The 18,784-nt window shown below is 37.4% G+C and overlaps 2 protein-coding genes across 2 annotated transcripts; one reads left to right on the top strand and one right to left on the bottom strand.

The window, feature by feature from the left end:
- Positions 1-4,546: 4,546 nt before the first annotated feature.
- On the bottom strand, positions 4,547-17,008 carry LOC124540330 (SH3 domain-binding protein 5-like). The gene is made up of 9 exons (XM_047117821.1): positions 16,796-17,008; positions 15,972-16,163; positions 15,162-15,347; positions 14,194-14,315; positions 12,414-12,595; positions 10,616-10,788; positions 6,533-6,758; positions 5,750-5,882; positions 4,547-5,157 (listed from the first exon to the last, which is right to left on the bottom strand). Exons 1-9 carry the CDS (start codon positions 16,844-16,846, stop codon positions 5,037-5,039), a joined length of 1,386 nt encoding a protein of 461 aa, XP_046973777.1. The 5' UTR covers positions 16,847-17,008; the 3' UTR covers positions 4,547-5,036.
- Positions 17,009-17,261: 253 nt separating this feature from the next.
- On the top strand, positions 17,262-18,579 carry LOC124540030 (dynein light chain roadblock-type 2-like). The gene is made up of 4 exons (XM_047117429.1): positions 17,262-17,362; positions 17,428-17,506; positions 17,617-17,717; positions 17,846-18,579. Exons 1-4 carry the CDS (start codon positions 17,360-17,362, stop codon positions 17,954-17,956), a joined length of 294 nt encoding a protein of 97 aa, XP_046973385.1. The 5' UTR covers positions 17,262-17,359; the 3' UTR covers positions 17,957-18,579.
- Positions 18,580-18,784: the final 205 nt, after the last annotated feature.

The following is an 18,784-nucleotide window of genomic DNA, read 5'->3' as shown; positions in this document are numbered from 1 at the left end:
TACAGAATCTTAAAATTCTATCAATTATAGTTTCCAACTGATTACTAGTTTAATTATTGCTTGTTATTCGATAAGATCCGATTTTATGTGTAACAAATCCTTTTATTAATACATAATTTTATATATGAGTTAACTTTTGATCACAAATATTGTTTTTAAAAATATTTTTAAATAGAAAAGTCAGTATCAAAATTGCAATTGTAATCAATGTACTATTATAAATAATATGTATATATGTATATGTCATAATATATATAATATATCATGGATTTGACATATCAAATTAATAGTCAATGGTAATTTATTTTTCTTGAAACAGCACTGGTTTATTTGACCTGAGTTAAAATATTTTTAACATTTTTTTTTTATTAATTTTTGAGTATTTTCCTCTGACCGACATATAAAATTATAACGTACTTATGGCTGATAGCTTTTTCTCTGTCAATAGACACAATAACAGTATCTTAAACGTCGAAGTTTTACCTCAAAGCCAGCGCTATTTGTATATGATGGTTTAATGTTATGTATTTCTATGACAAAGCTAAATATTTAATAATGAAAAAAATTCTCAATTATGAAATAAGCGACAAAAATCGAAATAAATAATTAACAGCAAATTGATTAAAATTTCAACTTAAAAGTAAGTTTCTAAATATTAAAATAATACTGAAAGTATAAAAATACAGAAAAAAATTAAGGCTTACGAAATTATGAGTATTTTTAATTTTTTAAACAATATATATAGTCTATAACTAGACTGCTATCACACCTGATCAAAAATTATGATCATGACAGAGGCAGAGCGCGTTTGTCTAGCAGAGGCCTATTGTTTTTATACATGATAGTTGTCATAAATATTTTTAATAGGCCCAATATAATATCGCTGTGAAGTTACTTGTCATAACATTACTTAAACCTGTTCGAAAACAGAGATAACGATTTATTTTGGGACAACTTATTTTGGGAGGGTAAACCGCTTCGTTACGTAACGCGTTACGTCATTAGTCTGGCCTCCCTTTCTCTTACGCAGACATAAGCTATAGGCAGGCTCATGCTCTCTCACTCTAATCGGACATACGTTTTAAGTTGTCACTTCTGTCAGGCATCCTGAGACGCACACGCATTTAATTATTACATTGTCTTATACATATTAATGAAATTTGACCGAAATCTTTACCAATATTATAAATATGAAAGTAACTCTTTGCGTCTGTTGCATTTTCACAACTAAACTCTGAACTAAATTTGATAAAATTGTTTGTGAAACAAACTTGAACTTTAATAAAGGACATACGCTACGTTTTTTGCCTACCACATGATAGCCAGCCTAAAACGCGAGCGAAACCGCAGGCGACAACTTGTATTCAATAATTATAAAGCTATCACTTAAACGACCTAGCGATATCTACTATATTTCTTGCCCTACATCACATTTTATTATTATTTATTAAACTTCATATTAATCATACAAGAAGTGCAATAGAAATTACATGTACGTAGAAAGTGTACCCATGTACAATAGCTGAAATTACATATTTTTAATATAGTAATGACACGAAAAGAGCAAGGCTTACAAGTAGCATGCTTGTTAATAAAACAAATGCCCTAAGATTGCGATTAAAAGCTTAAAGATGACAGTTTTATTAATATTTATTATTTTAGGCACCATCTTTATATAAATACAACAAATGAGTATTCTTACTGCACTGTTTTTTAATCGAATTTTTATCATTAATAACATTGCTAGCCTTGTCAACCAAACAAAGCCAGTCTCTGTACTATATATTTGTCTTTCCTTACTAATCCTTAATTAACCGTCGGTTTCAGATAAATCCTTTTTTAATTGATAATTAAGATATATAATCTTCCATCTAGTGTATAAAATGAGTCTATATAGATAGATAACATCTATCTATAAATTACATTTGTCATTCATTCGTTGCTAACTTAACTTTGAATGAATGAACATATATTGTGTGTTAAAACAGTGTTAAGATGAAGAAGCTGCTTATGAATTCTCCCTTAATTATAAAATTGACAAACTTACATTGTCTTTGGATTGTAAAGTCTCCTGGAAGTTTCCTATTGAATAACGCGTCCATAGTCTATGTCTAAACGCTGTCATTGTTAATTGTCACAGCATCTTCAACAGCAAGCGGTAGGCATTTGCGATATCCGAATTTAGTTACCAGCACTGTATCGAATATTTGTATTAAATGTCGGTGTCGATAGCCGATTTTAGATAGAATTTCGTCAATTTATAATCAGCGGAAAATTCACAAGCAGCCTCATCCTTCATCTTAAACACTGTGTGTTTTAGGTAGACACATAACACATGTTTTGTTTTAATGCTAAATATTTATAGTACGACACAACTTAGATGTAGCATCGGCAAAATCAATAAAACCGATTACTGCCAATTTATACACCCAATAGAAATAGCTCCCTATCGCGCCAATCGACGCTATTCGTCGCTATAGATTCTCGCGTCAGTTAAACCCGAGACAGCGATGATATTAGAAGTTATTACGTTTGTGTAAAGATCATTTTCACATAATAAATAAATATTGATAATTTGGGATAGCGTACTTAATTCAAATGTGATCGGTTTTACGTATTTTGCCGATGCTACATCTAAGTTGTTTCATACTGTACGTATTTTAAATTTTTTGATACACTTAATTTTGTTAATCTGTTTAAGTTTAAATCAAAAATAATTTAATTATTAATGAGCTGATTTGACATTGAAGACGGAGAGGTTACAGGAACTCAATTATCTAATTTAGTTTTCTAATATATTTCCCTTAATTATCTATATTTAAATCTAGCGTTAATAAACTAGGCAAGTATAGGCGACGCTTGGGCATTATTATCGAAATTTATTGCGATTACTAAAGCTAGTAGTGATGCTAATATGTACCTTATTCCATTGATATAAGCGTTCAATTCCTTCGTATAGTTATCCTATATAATGCGTGGCTATGTTTTCGATTAATTTAATACATATAGAATAATATTATTTAATAGAAGCATACGGTGGTTTTAATAGAGATTTTTAAGTATTCTAGATCATTTTTCATCATAATTATGCAAACAAAATCTAAATGATAGCGGACTCAATTAATGAGTTATAGATCTATTCATTCACACCCATAAAGGGTTAGTGAAATCAACCCCCAAGGGTTCACTCACAAATTGCTTTAATAAAATAAACTCAACAAATATAGTCATATTTTTTTGCTGACCTTACTCTTAGTCGCTCAACGCACACTAAGACATTGAAAGTACGTATGACACGCACTCATACTATTAAACGTCTATAATAATTTGACGATAAAAAAGTAAAGTAACAGCCTGTAAATTTCCCACTGCCGAGATAAGGCCTCCTCTTCTATTAAGGAGAGGGTTTGGAACATAATCCACCACCTTGTTCCAATGCGGGTCGGTGGAATGCACATGTGGCAGAATTTCGATGAAATTAGATACATGGAGGTTTCCTCACGATGTTTTCCTTCACCGCCAAGCACGAGATGAATTATAAACACAAATTAAGCACATATATATAGTGGTGCTTGTCTGGGTTTGAAAACGCAATCATCGGTTAAGATGCACGCGTGGTGACGATTATTTGAGTAACTTCAGAACTGAATAGATCTATATTAGCGATCCGCCGTTGCTTTGCATAACACACTACTGGATATATAGATTAAATACAGCAGTTCGACACTTTTACAGACTTACATACTGTACACGTAAATCTTAATCAAATATTTAAATTGCCTTTGTGTTTATCTCATAAAAAAAACAATAATCATCTGTCGCGTTTGCATCGACCAATCAGCTTTGCGCATTATTATTTACATTGCATACATGCAAACTTATTCATAAGTAGGTGTTATTGCTTTGGAGTTGATGCAATATCCATATTTATTTATTCGAAAAAAACTTCTATTATGACGTCACTTTGATAGATATTTTGTAGGTATGTTTGTGTTTGTGTTTACAAGGTTATAGCTGATAATGACAACAATTTAATATTTATGTTATGTTATTCAGCGCAGTGGCGGATTTACAAATCTGCCAGTAGGCTATTAAATTTTTGCCGCTTTACTTTTATTTTGCAACATTTATGATTTGTGTTCTATCGTCCTCATAACATCGGTTTTTTCCCGATATTAGTATGATTATAAACTAGCTGATATTTCTGTCAGTAACTAGATTATTTTTCGAACCTGCTATGTAGTGACGAGTATACGGATTACGGACGTAATGTGTATACATATCATTTTAATTACTGTAAGATAACAACAAATTTGGGCTCAATTTGCCGCCCCTCTAAATCTGCCGCCCTAGGCTCCAGTCTACTTAGCCTATTGGTAAATCCGCCACTGATTCAGCTCAAACAAGATGTGTTCATAATACTATTATTATATAGTGTTCCAGTGTTATATTTAGTAGGGAATATTTGATATGCTTTGGAAGTAATGTTATTTCTATCAACAATGATGATTTTGTTATAGACATTTTGGACGCGCTTAATTCCTTCATTATATTTTTAATATCGATCAATAAGGCTAATTCGTTTGCAAGCAAACGCGTTTTTGACGTAACAATGCAAGGCAATCGCTATCTTATCACTTAAACAATAAGGTATAAAGTCGTTTAAAAAAAGTTTCTAAAAATTTTCCCGGATCAATTTCCACAACTTATAGTATCATCAATTTTCAAATATTTTGATTCAGACAACTATACACATTCTACCACATTTTAAATCAACACAAATTGAACATTATTCCACAACTATAAGGTTCAAAATCCCGTATATATTATAATAAATGTACAAATACATTTAAACGTCAAATTTATAACATTGCAAATTGAACTTTATTCTTAACTAAATAGGGTTAAAATTCCAGTAGACGTACACAATATACATACTAAAGAGGTTATATAACATTTTCCTTCGAACAATTGCATCAATTACTACACGGTGTTTGTGACGTTGCAAATGATACCTTATTACAAGGCGGTGAGGTTCAAAATCGAGCCTCGGGCGAGTGCGGCGAGCGCGACACGCCGGCCAACCGCTCGCACACAGCTTCCAACTGCGCGTCCAGCATCAGGGATGCGATCTGGTCATCCGTCAGCATCTCCACGCTGGAACAGAGCACCGGACGTCAGTTGGACCGTGGGGTGGAGACTTATGTACCTTATGGTAGCGTATACCAACTTAGTAAAAGCATGCAAAGCAGTGTTGTGCTAGACAAATGATCATATTAACTTACAACAAACAACAACAGCCTGTAAATTTCCCACAACTGGGCTAAGGCTTTCTTTCCCTTTGAGAAGAAGGTTATGGAACATATTCCACCACGCTGTTCCATCGCGGGTGGAATTCAAATATGGCAGAATTTCTATGAAATTTGACATATTTTTCTTCACAATGTTTTCCTTCACCGCCGAGCACCAGATGAATTGTAAATATAAATTAAGCACCTGAATATTTAGTGGTACTTGCCTGGGTTTGAACCCGCAATCATTGGTAAATACGCACGCGTTCTAACCACTGGGCCATCTCGCCTCTCATATTAACTTGGCAATTATACTTTCTTGCATAGCTATGATGATATATTACAACACAAATATAAATTTTGAGGGTAGCCAGGTATTAATATCAGTGTTTAAGGCAAATTGTGGTATGGTAGACGAAAGAGTAAGTGGGCGTGGTTTAAGGGGGGCTTCGGCGCACCTGGCCAGGCTGTCGGAGTCCGAGTAGCGCTCGTCGGAGGCCGACGACGCGGCGTCGGGCGCCGGCGAGCGCCGCGAGCGCGGACTGCGCGGGGCCGAGCCCGAGCCGCGCCGCTCGCCGAACAGCGACAGCCCTGCCGAGCGGGTTACGCACGGATCACTCGCGGGCCACGAGGGCAGAGTCTCCGCCACGCGTGACGCGGGGAGTATTATATGACGCGGGTGTACGCGCTAACGTGTGTCACACTCTCAATATGCAATGGAACGGCAGATCAACGGGAGTGTGCACACTTTCAACTTCCAGACTTCGGGCTGTTACTGGGTATTTTTAAACTCAACCTGGGCTTTGAACCCAGGACTGGGATTCTTTGGATAAAGTTTGTGAACTGAAATACCTGTTTTTGAGCCCAACACTTATTATTAAGGTTTAACTCATACATATTTGTAAAAAAATAAAATTCATTACACATTACTGAGTATTGTTTAATCGAAAAACTTAATCATTTTTATCGGCTCGACCTGGGATTTGAACCCGGGACTTTGGGGATTCTATGGATAAAGTTTGTGAACTGAAATCCCTGTTATGAGCCCAAAACTTATTACCAAGATGTATCTCATATTTGTAAAAAAAAATAAAATCCATTACACACTACAAACTAAAATCAGTGATTTTAGACACAAACAAAACACAAGAGTCTTGAAGGCGTAACTGACCTACACTACAAACTACAATCACTGATTTTAGACACAAAGAAAACACAAGAGTCTTGAAGGTATAACTGACCCTGGAACATCTCCTTGACCTTCTCGCCGGTGTCGTGCAGCAGCGCGTCGAGGCTGGGCCGGCGGCCGCGCTGCAGGTGCGCGCGCAGGGCGGCGTCGCGGGCGGCGTCGCGGGCGTCCCGGCGCGGGATGATGCGGCGCGGCGACGCGGCCGACGCGCGGCACGACGCCGGGCTGGGCGGGGACTTGTCGTCGCGCGCCCGCAGCGAGCACTTCTCGAAGCTTATCTGCGGAGAAGTGCAGGCCACATTATGACGACTCGAGAGTCATAGGATGAGGAGTGCAAGCCACATTATGATGACTCGAGAGTCATAGGATGAGGAGTGCAAGCCACATCAGCATGTATATATATTATGATGATATATTATGATGATTATGACTCGAGAGTCATAGGATTATGGTTGATATTATATCTGTTAACGAAGGGTTAAAAATATGCTCGTTATCAGAAATATAAGACTAGTCGTTCATGTTCGTAATATCTTTCTTTCGATGTTCCCTGAAATATCACTTTTCGGCTATCATATGTTCTACGTCATACTGACGTCGCCAACATACACGATAATTAAACTTTTTCATGCTTCGACATATATATGTATATATCAATATCCTATGATACTTGAGTCATCATAAATATACAAAGTAAACAAGCCCCCCATCCTTCAAGCCTTATGTTAAATGTATCATCATATGTCAATCCTAAGCAAATTAACTATCTATACTAATGTTATAAATGTGAAAGTAACTGTTTGTCTGTCACTATTTCCCGACCAAACTAATAGCTCAAATTTCATCAATTTGGTGTGAAGCTAACTTGAACTCCACAAAAGGACATAGGCCAATTTTTGGCTTGACACTTGACACTTAACAGCCATCAATAGACAACTAGTGTTAGCTATGGAGGTGAGACGGCAGACCTCCTTGGGGCTGGAGTAGTCGACACTTGACACTAACAGCCGGCAATAGACAAGTAGTTGGCTATGAGGTGAGACAGCAGACCTCCTCGGAACTAGAGTAGTGGGCTAGAGTAGTCGACACTTGACACTAACAGCCGGCAATAGACAAGTAGTTGGCTATGAGGTGAGACAGCAGACCTCCTCGGAACTAGAGTAGTGGGCTAGAGTAGTCGACACTTGACACTTAACAGCCAGCAATAGACAAGTAGTTGGCTATGAGGTGAGACAGCAGACCTCCTCGGAACTAGAGTAGTGGGCTAGAGTAGTCGACACTTGACACTTAACAGCCAGCAATAGACAAGTAGTTGGCTATGAGGTGAGACAGCAGACCTCCTCGGAACTAGAGTAGTGGGCTAGAGTAGTCGACACTTGACACTAACAGCCGGCAATAGACAAGTAGTTGGCTATGAGGTGAGACAGCAGACCTCCTCGGAACTAGAGTAGTGGGCTAGAGTAGTCGACACTTGACACTTAACAGCCAGCAATAGACAAGTAGTTGGCTATGAGGTGAGACAGCAGACCTCCTCGGAACTAGAGTAGTGGGCTAGAGTAGTCGACACTTGACACTTAACAGCCAGCAATAGACAAGTAGCGTTAGCTATGAGGTGAGACAGCAGACCTCCTCGGAACTAGAGTAGTGGGCTAGAGTAGTCGACACTTGACACTTAACAGCCAGCAATAGACAAGTAGCGTTAGCTATGAGGTGAGACAGCAGACCTCCTCGGAACTAGAGTAGTGGGCTAGAGTAGTCGACACTTGACACTTAACAGCCAGCAATAGACAAGTAGTTGGCTATGAGGTGAGACAGCAGACCTCCTCGGAACTAGAGTAGTGGGCTAGAGTAGTCGACACTTGACACTTAACAGCCAGCAATAGACAAGTAGTTGGCTATGAGGTGAGACAGCAGACCTCCTCGGAACTAGAGTAGTGGGCTAGAGTAGTCGACACTTGACACTAACAGCCGGCAATAGACAAGTAGTTGGCTATGAGGTGAGACAGCAGACCTCCTCGGAACTAGAGTAGTGGGCTAGAGTAGTCGACACTTGACACTTAACAGCCAGCAATAGACAAGTAGTTGGCTATGAGGTGAGACAGCAGACCTCCTCGGAACTAGAGTAGTGGGCTAGAGTAGTCGACACTTGACACTTAACAGCCAGCAATAGACAAGTAGTTGGCTATGAGGTGAGACAGCAGACCTCCTCGGAACTAGAGTAGTGGGCTAGAGTAGTCGACACTTGACACTTAACAGCCAGCAATAGACAAGTAGTTGGCTATGAGGTGAGACAGCAGACCTCCTCGGAACTAGAGTAGTGGGCTAGAGTAGTCGACACTTGACACTTAACAGCCAGCAATAGACAAGTAGTTGGCTATGAGGTGAGACAGCAGACCTCCTCGGAACTAGAGTAGTGGGCTAGAGTAGTCGACACTTGACACTAACAGCCGGCAATAGACAAGTAGTTGGCTATGAGGTGAGACAGCAGACCTCCTCGGAACTAGAGTAGTGGGCTAGAGTAGTCGACACTTGACACTAAAAAGCCAGCAATAGACAAGTAGTTGGCTATGAGGTGAGACAGCAGACCTCCTCGGAACTAGAGTAGTGGGCTAGAGTAGTCGACACTTGACACTTAACAGCCAGCAATAGACAAGTAGCGTTAGCTATGAGGTGAGACAGCAGACCTCCTCGGAACTAGAGTAGTGGGCTAGAGTAGTCGACACTTGACCCTTAACAGCCAGCAATAGACAAGTAGTTGGCTATGAGGTGAGACAGCAGACCTCCTCGGAACTAGAGTAGTGGGCTAGAGTAGTCGACACTTGACACTAACAGCCGGCAATAGACAAGTAGTTGGCTATGAGGTGAGACAGCAGACCTCCTCGGAACTAGAGTAGTGGGCTAGAGTAGTCGACACTTGACACTTAACAGCCAGCAATAGACAAGTAGTTGGCTATGAGGTGAGACAGCAGACCTCCTCGGAACTAGAGTAGTGGGCTAGAGTAGTCGACACTTGACACTTAACAGCCAGCAATAGACAAGTAGTTGGCTATGAGGTGAGACAGCAGACCTCCTCGGAACTAGAGTAGTGGGCTAGAGTAGTCGACACTTGACACTTAACAGCCAGCAATAGACAAGTAGTTGGCTATGAGGTGAGACAGCAGACCTCCTCGGAACTAGAGTAGTGGGCTAGAGTAGTCGACACTTGACACTTAACAGCCAGCAATAGACAAGTAGTTGGCTATGAGGTGAGACAGCAGACCTCCTCGGAACTAGAGTAGTGGGCTAGAGTAGTCGACACTTGACACTTAACAGCCAGCAATAGACAAGTAGTTGGCTATGAGGTGAGACAGCAGACCTCCTCGGAACTAGAGTAGTGGGCTAGAGTAGTCGACACTTGACACTTAACAGCCAGCAATAGACAAGTAGTTGGCTATGAGGTGAGACAGCAGACCTCCTCGGAACTAGAGTAGTGGGCTAGAGTAGTCGACACTTGACACTTAACAGCCAGCAATAGACAAGTAGTTGGCTATGAGGTGAGACAGCAGACCTCCTCGGAACTAGAGTAGTGGGCTAGAGTAGTCGACACTTGACACTTAACAGCCAGCAATAGACAAGTAGCGTTAGCTATGAGGTGAGACAGCAGACCTCCTCGGAACTAGAGTAGTGGGCTAGAGTAGTCGACACTTGACACTTAACAGCCAGCAATAGACAAGTAGCGTTAGCTATGAGGTGAGACAGCAGACCTCCTCGGAACTAGAGTAGTGGGCTAGAGTAGTCGACACTTGACACTTAACAGCCAGCAATAGACAAGTAGTTGGCTATGAGGTGAGACAGCAGACCTCCTCGGAACTAGAGTAGTGGGCTAGAGTAGTCGACACTTGACACTTAACAGCCAGCAATAGACAAGTAGCGTTAGCTATGAGGTGAGACAGCAGACCTCCTCGGAACTAGAGTAGTGGGCTAGAGTAGTCGACACTTGACACTTAACAGCCAGCAATAGACAAGTAGCGTTAGCTATGAGGTGAGACAGCAGACCTCCTCGGAACTAGAGTAGTGGGCTAGAGTAGTCGACACTTGACACTTAACAGCCGGCAATAGACAACTGGTGTTGGTTATGGAGGTGAGATGGTCCGACCTCCTCGGGGCTGGAGTAGTCGAGGTCGATCTCGGTCCAGGTGTCGGGGTCGCTGCGGTCGGCGCGGCGCAGCCACTCGCGCACGTGCTCGTCGTTGTTGTGCGCGCACAGCTCCTCCAGCGTCTCGCTGGCGTTCGACTCGCTCGCCGTGTCCGTTATCGTCGAGTCGATGTCTGGAATACGGACACGAATGTCTAAAACTCGGTTGAATATCGACACCGATAATAGGAAAAAAATATTGCATAACTTTTTTTATTTACAATAAAATTTTTCACAGACGTTCTGCCTGTTTATATGAGCATCATCAGCAATCTGATTTTTTTTTTCAGAAGGAGCTTTTGTTTTTGTTTTATGCTATAGGTTGGCGGACGAGCATATGGGCCACCTGATAGTAAGTGGTCGCCATCACTTCGAATCGACAATGACGCTGTAAGAAATATTAAATATTCCTTACATCGTCAATGTGCTACCAACCTTGGGAACTAAGATGTTATGTCCCTTGTGCCTGTAGTTACACTGGCTCACTCACCCTTCAAACCGGAACACAACAATACTGAGTACTGTTATTTGGCGGTAGAATAAATGATGAGTGGGTGGTACCTACCCAGACGGGCTTGCACAAAGCCCTACCACCAAGTACGGAAAGTAAGGAGAGGAACAAAATGTACTAGAATCTTAACATAGATTACTAAACCCAGGGAAGGTGTCAGTTTTCGAGAGTTAGGTTTGTCATCATAAATAATTCGTGCTCGAACGGAAAATGTCGTATGGAAACCATTAGATTAAGGTAATTCTGATACATATGTATCCATTAATGCCACGAAGAGAGAAGGCATTTTATCAGCAATCAAGATATTCTTTATAGTAAGCCTCAAGCATTTCGAATCGTCATTTTACTTGTGAAGGTGCTGATCTTAGAAACGGCAATTATTAGTCTATAATATAAAGTTAAAATTACAGTCTTTTGGGACCTAAAATGTTTGACAATCGATTCAGTTACAACAACAACAACAGCCTGTAAATTCCCACTGCTGGGCTAAAGGCCGCCTCTCCTTTTGAGGAGAAGTTTGCTGTTCCAATGCGGGTTGGTGGAATACACATGTGGCATCATTTCTATGAAATTTGTCACATGCAGGTTTCCTCGCGATGTTTTCCTTCACCGCTGAGCACGAGATGAATTATAAACACAAATTAAGCACATGAATCAGCGGTGTATGATTTGAACCCGCAATCATCGGTTAAGATGCACGCATTCTAACAAATTCGATTCAAAACGATTCAGTTAATTACGATATTATTATTGGCGATGTTTGCCGATGCCGATGTTTTTCCGGATGTTACTCGCTGGACAAACCTACGCGTTTTCCTTACATTAATGGGGATATATGGGTTTCGTACTGGCAAAGCTTAAAACGCCTGGTGCTCCCCAACAAACCAGAATACCTACTACAACAACAGCAACAACAGTCTGTAAATTCCCACTGCTGGGCTAAAGGCCTCCTCTCCCTTTGAGGAGAAGGTTTGGAACATATTCCACCACGCTGTTCCAATGCGGGTTGGTGGAATGCACATGTGGCAGAATTTCTATGAAATTTGTCACATGGAGGTTTCCTCACAATCTTTTCCTTCACCGCTGAGCACGAGATGAATTACAAACATAAATTAAGCACATGAATATTCAGTGGTGCTTGCCTGCACTAAGTAAGCAGCAATACCCAATCCATCTCTCAAGCATCATGACATCACTCACCCCAAACTATACAGGATCACTTATAACTAACTAATCCAAAAGTCATACCATTCTTAGCCGACTGTCTTCTAGACCGATGTCGGTGTATCTCATCAGATATTCTCTCCAAGTTTCTGAGAGCTGTTGAATACTTCTGCTTCGCTTCAGCGACTTGCTCCTCCAATGTCTGGATCCTCGCTTTCTGAGCTTCCAGCGCTGCGTTTATACGAGCTTTCTCTTCGAAGTACGGTCTGAAAGAGTTAGTAATTAATGGGACAAAGGGTATATAGTAAATTCCAATAGGAGAAACCCCAAACAAACAGCTCTGACCTTGAAATAAAACGTTTCATTATCTACTTGGAATATACTATAGATAACATATAGATTAATAAAATTGTCGATAATTGTAAGATACTTATTTACGTAGTATATAATACTGATGCAGTAAAATGGAAGAAACATTATTATTTGGAGTAACAACATTCGAAAACAACAACAGCCTGTAAATTCCCACTGCTGGGCTAAAGGCCTCCTCTCCCTTTGAGGAGAAGGTTTGGAACAATGGCGTATACTCTGACCTAAAATTTAACAATTCTGGTGTCCCACCCAGCAGTGGGAATTTACAGGCTGTTGTTGTTATACGCCATTCACATCTATTGATGCTCTGATTGGCCAAAATATTAGAGAATCAACTATTTATACACAATCATCAATAAATCTTAAATAAATTACTTTTTATTTTCATTTAAATTTAAAAATATGAAATTTTCAAATTCATGCAATCATCTAATCACAAGCAAATTAAGGTGAAATGTGCTTATATGCAAAATAAATGTGTAAAGAATATACCAAACTGGAAGCGATGTCGCCGCGTGCCTGAAAGAGAAATGTGCAAACTAAACAAGCAAAGAAATAGATCGGCTTAGAATGAGTATTAGTGCTCTAATCTATACTACTGATGAAGCGAGACTTAAGAGTACGACACAACTTAGATGTAGCATCGGCAAATTAAATAAAACCGATTACTACCGATTTACACAACCAATTGAAACAGCTCCCTATCGCGCCATTCGACGCTATTCGTCGCTATAGATTCTCGCGTCAGTTCAACCCGAGAAAGCAAGTGCATGTAAATCGACGCGTCAAATTGACGAATATATTAGATCATATGATATTACAAGTTATTACGATGAAGGTCGTATTCAAATAAGAAATAAATATTGATAATTTGGGATAGCGTACTTAATTCGGATGTGATCGATTTAACGAAATTGCCGATGCTACATCTAATTTGTGTCGTACTATAAATATCAATTCAATATAGATGCATTATTATTTTAGCTTCTTTGTCATTTCTCGAGCTACAAATTATATGTGCTGTGACATGCGAATTTAAATTTTATGTTCGAAAAAATAATAGCTTACAATTCGACTGGAATTTGCAGAAATATTCCAATCTAATAAAAGAACTTGAAAAAGTAATATTTTATTTATTAGTAAAATTTTCAAAATCTTTTTTATAGTGGCGAAACTTGTTACATATCATAAGTATTGGTCACAATAAATAAAGAAAAAAGCAATTATAGTTGGGTGTCGTTAGTGGTTCCGTGTGTTGGAACATTTCTACAACGAATGCTATCTATTTATTTTCACAGACTTTAATTTCTTTTTTGTTATTTTAAATAGCAATATTCATGCATGTGAATATTATAATTACATGCTCGTATTGTGTAACTTCGAATTAATATTAATTTTTTTTTTTAAATGGCTTAAGCTGTATTTTATTCTGTTTAATAAGAATCAAACTAGCATTAGAGACTAAATACGCTACGTGTATCAGTATCCTTACCGTGACTTGGCTATGTGTCGTTTTAAGCCATTCTGCAGCTGCTGCACTAGCGTAGCGGCCGCCCTGTGTGTCGCGGCTTTAGACCGCTGCGTCACCGTGGCGCACGCACGGTCTGACTCTGCCTTTATAATAAATATCTTGTAAGGTTTTATAATGACAATTTTTGGAACAGGGCCGGATTAACTTTGTCTATGGGCAATACTAATAATAAAAAAAAATATCGTAAGTAAATTTTTTTGGTAATTATTACTTTTTTTATAGTAATAGTAATTGGCAAAAATATTTGACTTTTACAATAATTCCTAATTTATGGCCTGTCTTGGGGTTTCCAGATCATGGATCATAATCCACTTTCTAGGGGCTATGGGCTACACGGTATACTAGATAATCTAGCCCTGGCCATTACTGTTATATTCGATACTTGGTGCTAAAACTTTGTAAAAGCCCATCTTGGTACCGTTTCAACTGTTCCAGACAATAGGTTATTTGACAATGCGAAAAATAAATAGTGAATTATTGTAATCAGTTTATATTATGAGTTTAAAAATGGTTATTTACTAACGAAAATTGAAAATAATACTTAATTTATTTAAAAATCTATAAATAAAAATGCATTTTTTCAAACGTTTGATATGTGACACAAAACGCCAGGAGCGCGCCATTGGCTGGGCTTATGATGAAGTCACTTTCTTGTAAACTTTGCTTTTCCTATATGTACCACAGATTAAAATACAGGAAAGTGACGTCACCGACCCCATTGCAGCACCATATAGTCCACAGGTAGCGTTTTTGCGCGCTATTTAAATATGGAATTTTTAATATGATATTTTTCGGCAAATATGTACTAGAAATAAAAAGCACAACTTTTACTGGGTTCCTTAACTTCTACTAAATAATATAAAATGGATTTTTAAAACCAGTCAAATAGCCTATTCGTTTTGATATTAGATAAGGTAGTTTGTTAGTACCTGGTTAACACGGTGCGTTGCGTGATTGAGCATCTCCTGCCACGCTGGGTCGAGGGTGAGGCCACCTGAGCCTTCCGCGAGTCTCGCCAAGCCTTGCTCGGCCAAGTAGACCATTTCACGAGCCGCGGCATGGGCACTGTTCGCTTTGTCATACGCGAGGTTGGCTGCTTGCAGCTCTTGTGAGGTCTGAAGAACGATGATTCAAATTTAAAAAAAGAATGCTTGTATTATGAACCCCAACTAAGTGGAGTTTCACACGGCTTACAGTATAGAGAACTTGGCAAGATCTGTGATCTTTCCCTCTATCTCTGTATATTTTTATTGTTTATGGTTTTAAAAAATCAAATAATTAATAAGTTCATTATTATTGGACTCAACAGCTTAGATACAAGCTATGAAAAAAAGGATAATATGCAAGTACATTCTCTTAAATATCTTTATAACATTTTAGACATTGTTTTGAGTGCTATATAATTTTGTACAGATTTTTTTTTATTGTGTCACATGTCCTCTGTTTTATATGCAATGTTCATAGAATGTTTTGTGCACTAGCATAGACAACAAGATTGAGAAAAGGAAATAATTAAATTTAGAATAACATTATATAATTATCTAGTTCCAGCCTGAGTGAGCCGTCTTAAGTTTTACATATATAAAAACGAATCCTTAATTTTTTAAGCTTGCTTTATAGTAAAATTTCATCAAAGTCTCTTTTGAATGTAGTTGACAGATAAATAAACTCTTTATTTATATACATTCGCATTTAAAATTTTAATATAAAGTGTATGTATGAATATTGTTAATACTTACAATATTAGCTCTAAATCTAGCTTCATAATAAGGCCGTGCTTTGTGTACACTTGTGCCAAGTTTCTTAGTTAGTTGCTGTATTCGCAGATGGCCTTCTGCAAGCAATCGACGGAAGGCAAGACGTGCCTCGTCTAACTCAACTTCGAGTCTATTTATCTCATCTGTTGCTGTATTAAGCCTCTCTAACTCAATCTGAAAAGGAAAAGCCGTTTATGACTGTAAAGTAATAAGTAACATCCTTTTTATTTTATTTAAATCCAACAGTTATTTCTAATCAATTTAGTTTAAGTTTTGTAATAATTTGAAAAGGTGCTTATAAAGTCTTGTCTCAATATAATGTACTCAATATTTTTTTGCATTAAAGAAATTAAAAAATTACGTATTTATTTTTATTAACACAAATATCCAACCCACCCTTTTAATTCCTAACAATTAATGTATATGTTACAGTATTTAGTATATAAGAGAAATTTGCGATAGTATATTGCATTTTTTTATTATTAATAATATTTGTGCTAATGGTAATTTTTTTTTTAATCCAATAAGAAATTAATAAAATATGAAACTTTGCTATATTAACACCGATTTTAAACAAAGAAGATAAAGTTTTATAAACAAATATTTCGTTACAAATTAAAATACCCATAAATAAATAAATAAACAATTGCATAACAAGTTATTTTTTTCTTATACAGAGTTTATTTTTATCATAACTAACTTCTTCCGCGTATTTATATCAATTGATCATGATGACCACCTACAATAAAAAATAATCTATTCTTTGCACAGTACTTTAAAGTAATTTATACTATCGATTATTTTACCTGTACTCGAGGATCTAGTGTTTCAGAGCATTCAGGGGCACTATCGCTCATTGTCTCTCAAATTACATACATTTTAGCCCAAGTTACATTCAATGTAAAACTTTATATACGGTTTATTGCTTTTGTTCAGTGGAACTTCTAAACGCCATCGCTAAAAAGCGAATATTGGGCACAAAAATTAATATACAAAGCCTCGTTCCGCCTGCGGATTTGCTTATTGTTATTGTCTATAATCTATGGTAAACGTCAACTTTCAATTTATTGCCACTTGAATTATATTTAAATTGTTTTGTGATGAATAGTTTTGTAATTACCTCAGGTTACACTATTTTTTTTGTCTAATCTATTTTTACCCGTTGATTGAATGTGTTATTTTTTTGTGAAAATCGTTTATATTACATTTTGTTTTCTCTTTTAAGATACTTGAAATACGCAAATAATACTGTCTAGCAACACTGTCACTTTCCAAAGAGACTGTCTGTCAAGCAAGTGACAGTTGTTGTCGTCTCGCCCTCGCTCAAATTGCAAACATAACTTTAGCTTTACTGAAAACGATATCTAAAAATGGTATAAACATTACTTATCTCTATAACTTTTTTCTGTACATGTGAATATATCATTTTATGTTTCAGGCGACAGAAGTAGAGGAAACTATCAAAAGAATTCAAGCCCACAAAAGTGTAATCGGTGTCGTCATCGTAAACCACGAAGGTTTGATCAATTTATTCACTACCTTAGTAACTTGTCATAATATTGATCTGAATCTCACTAACTTAATTAAATACTGTTTAATTTATCATTAAAACATATGCTTTTCGCAGGCATTCCAATTAAGAGTTCTTTGGATAACGCAACTTCAGTTCTATATGCGGGTCTAATCGGTCAACTTACAGAAAAAGCTAAAAATGTTGTCCGTGAAATGGTAACTTAACATTTTATTATAATGCTTGATTTATAATTATATGTTATCCTTATTAATATTTAAAATTGTGTTACCGAAATTCCAAATAAAAATCACTGCTGATAAAATCAATTTTCATCAATTTTCAGGATTCCACAAATGAGCTGACATTTTTAAGAGCGAGAAGTAGAAAGCATGAGATATTGATTGCACCAGACCGGGAGTTTATATTAATCGTCATTCAGAGCACATCAGACTAGTCTGTTTATTTATAAGATTAGTTAAGCTTAAATGTAATTTTCTTATGCAATTATAGTATTGCACCAATATTCTGAAGTCACAGTCTCTTGTCTGACCACTTGATATTACCTGAAGATAATTATTTATTTGTGGTCCATTATAATGCAACACTAATTACTTATGGTGGCTTTATCTGCAATGATTGAGTATTCTCTGCTTTTCACATGTACATCTCAATAGCCAAGATACTCAGAAAGATCAGTGCTATTTGAGTGTAGTAATAAGAAAAAACTTTCTAAAATACTAAGATTTCATACATTATAACAACAATGTAACTTTATAAATGATTTAAAATATATTTATTTTCTGTGCATTTTTGTGCCAACAATATGTCTTTTTTTTAAATACCTTGTTTACAAAACAGACATGGGAAAATAGATCTCTATGTTTCAAATTAACAAGGCAGGCAGGCGTTATAATATTTTTGTGAACAAAGATATTTTATAATGTATATTATTAAAAAAGTATTTGATTTTTTTTATATTCCCATTGAGATTTGTATAGAAATTTCCATATTCATTAATTTATGTTCTCATGTTTAGGGGATAAGTTAATTATTTCAAATAAATAAGTTTAAATAAAATGAGTTCAGTTTTTTTAAGCCTACTTTTTTTTAAAACTAATTTTATTTTGGGATACATACACAAGTATGTCAGTCCCATAAGCCTTCTTCAATGGCACAAATAACAACTTTGACAGATGTTACATGAAGTCTAGGTGAGATTCGAAATTTAAAACGATTGTAAACAAATACGATGTTTATACATATTCTCTAAATTTTGTGGCGT

Source organism: Vanessa cardui, chromosome 24 (assembly GCF_905220365.1).
Source record: "Vanessa cardui chromosome 24, ilVanCard2.1, whole genome shotgun sequence".
In the NCBI taxonomy this organism is placed as follows: domain Eukaryota; kingdom Metazoa; phylum Arthropoda; class Insecta; order Lepidoptera; family Nymphalidae; genus Vanessa; species Vanessa cardui.
This window is presented reverse-complemented; position numbering and strand designations above follow the sequence as displayed.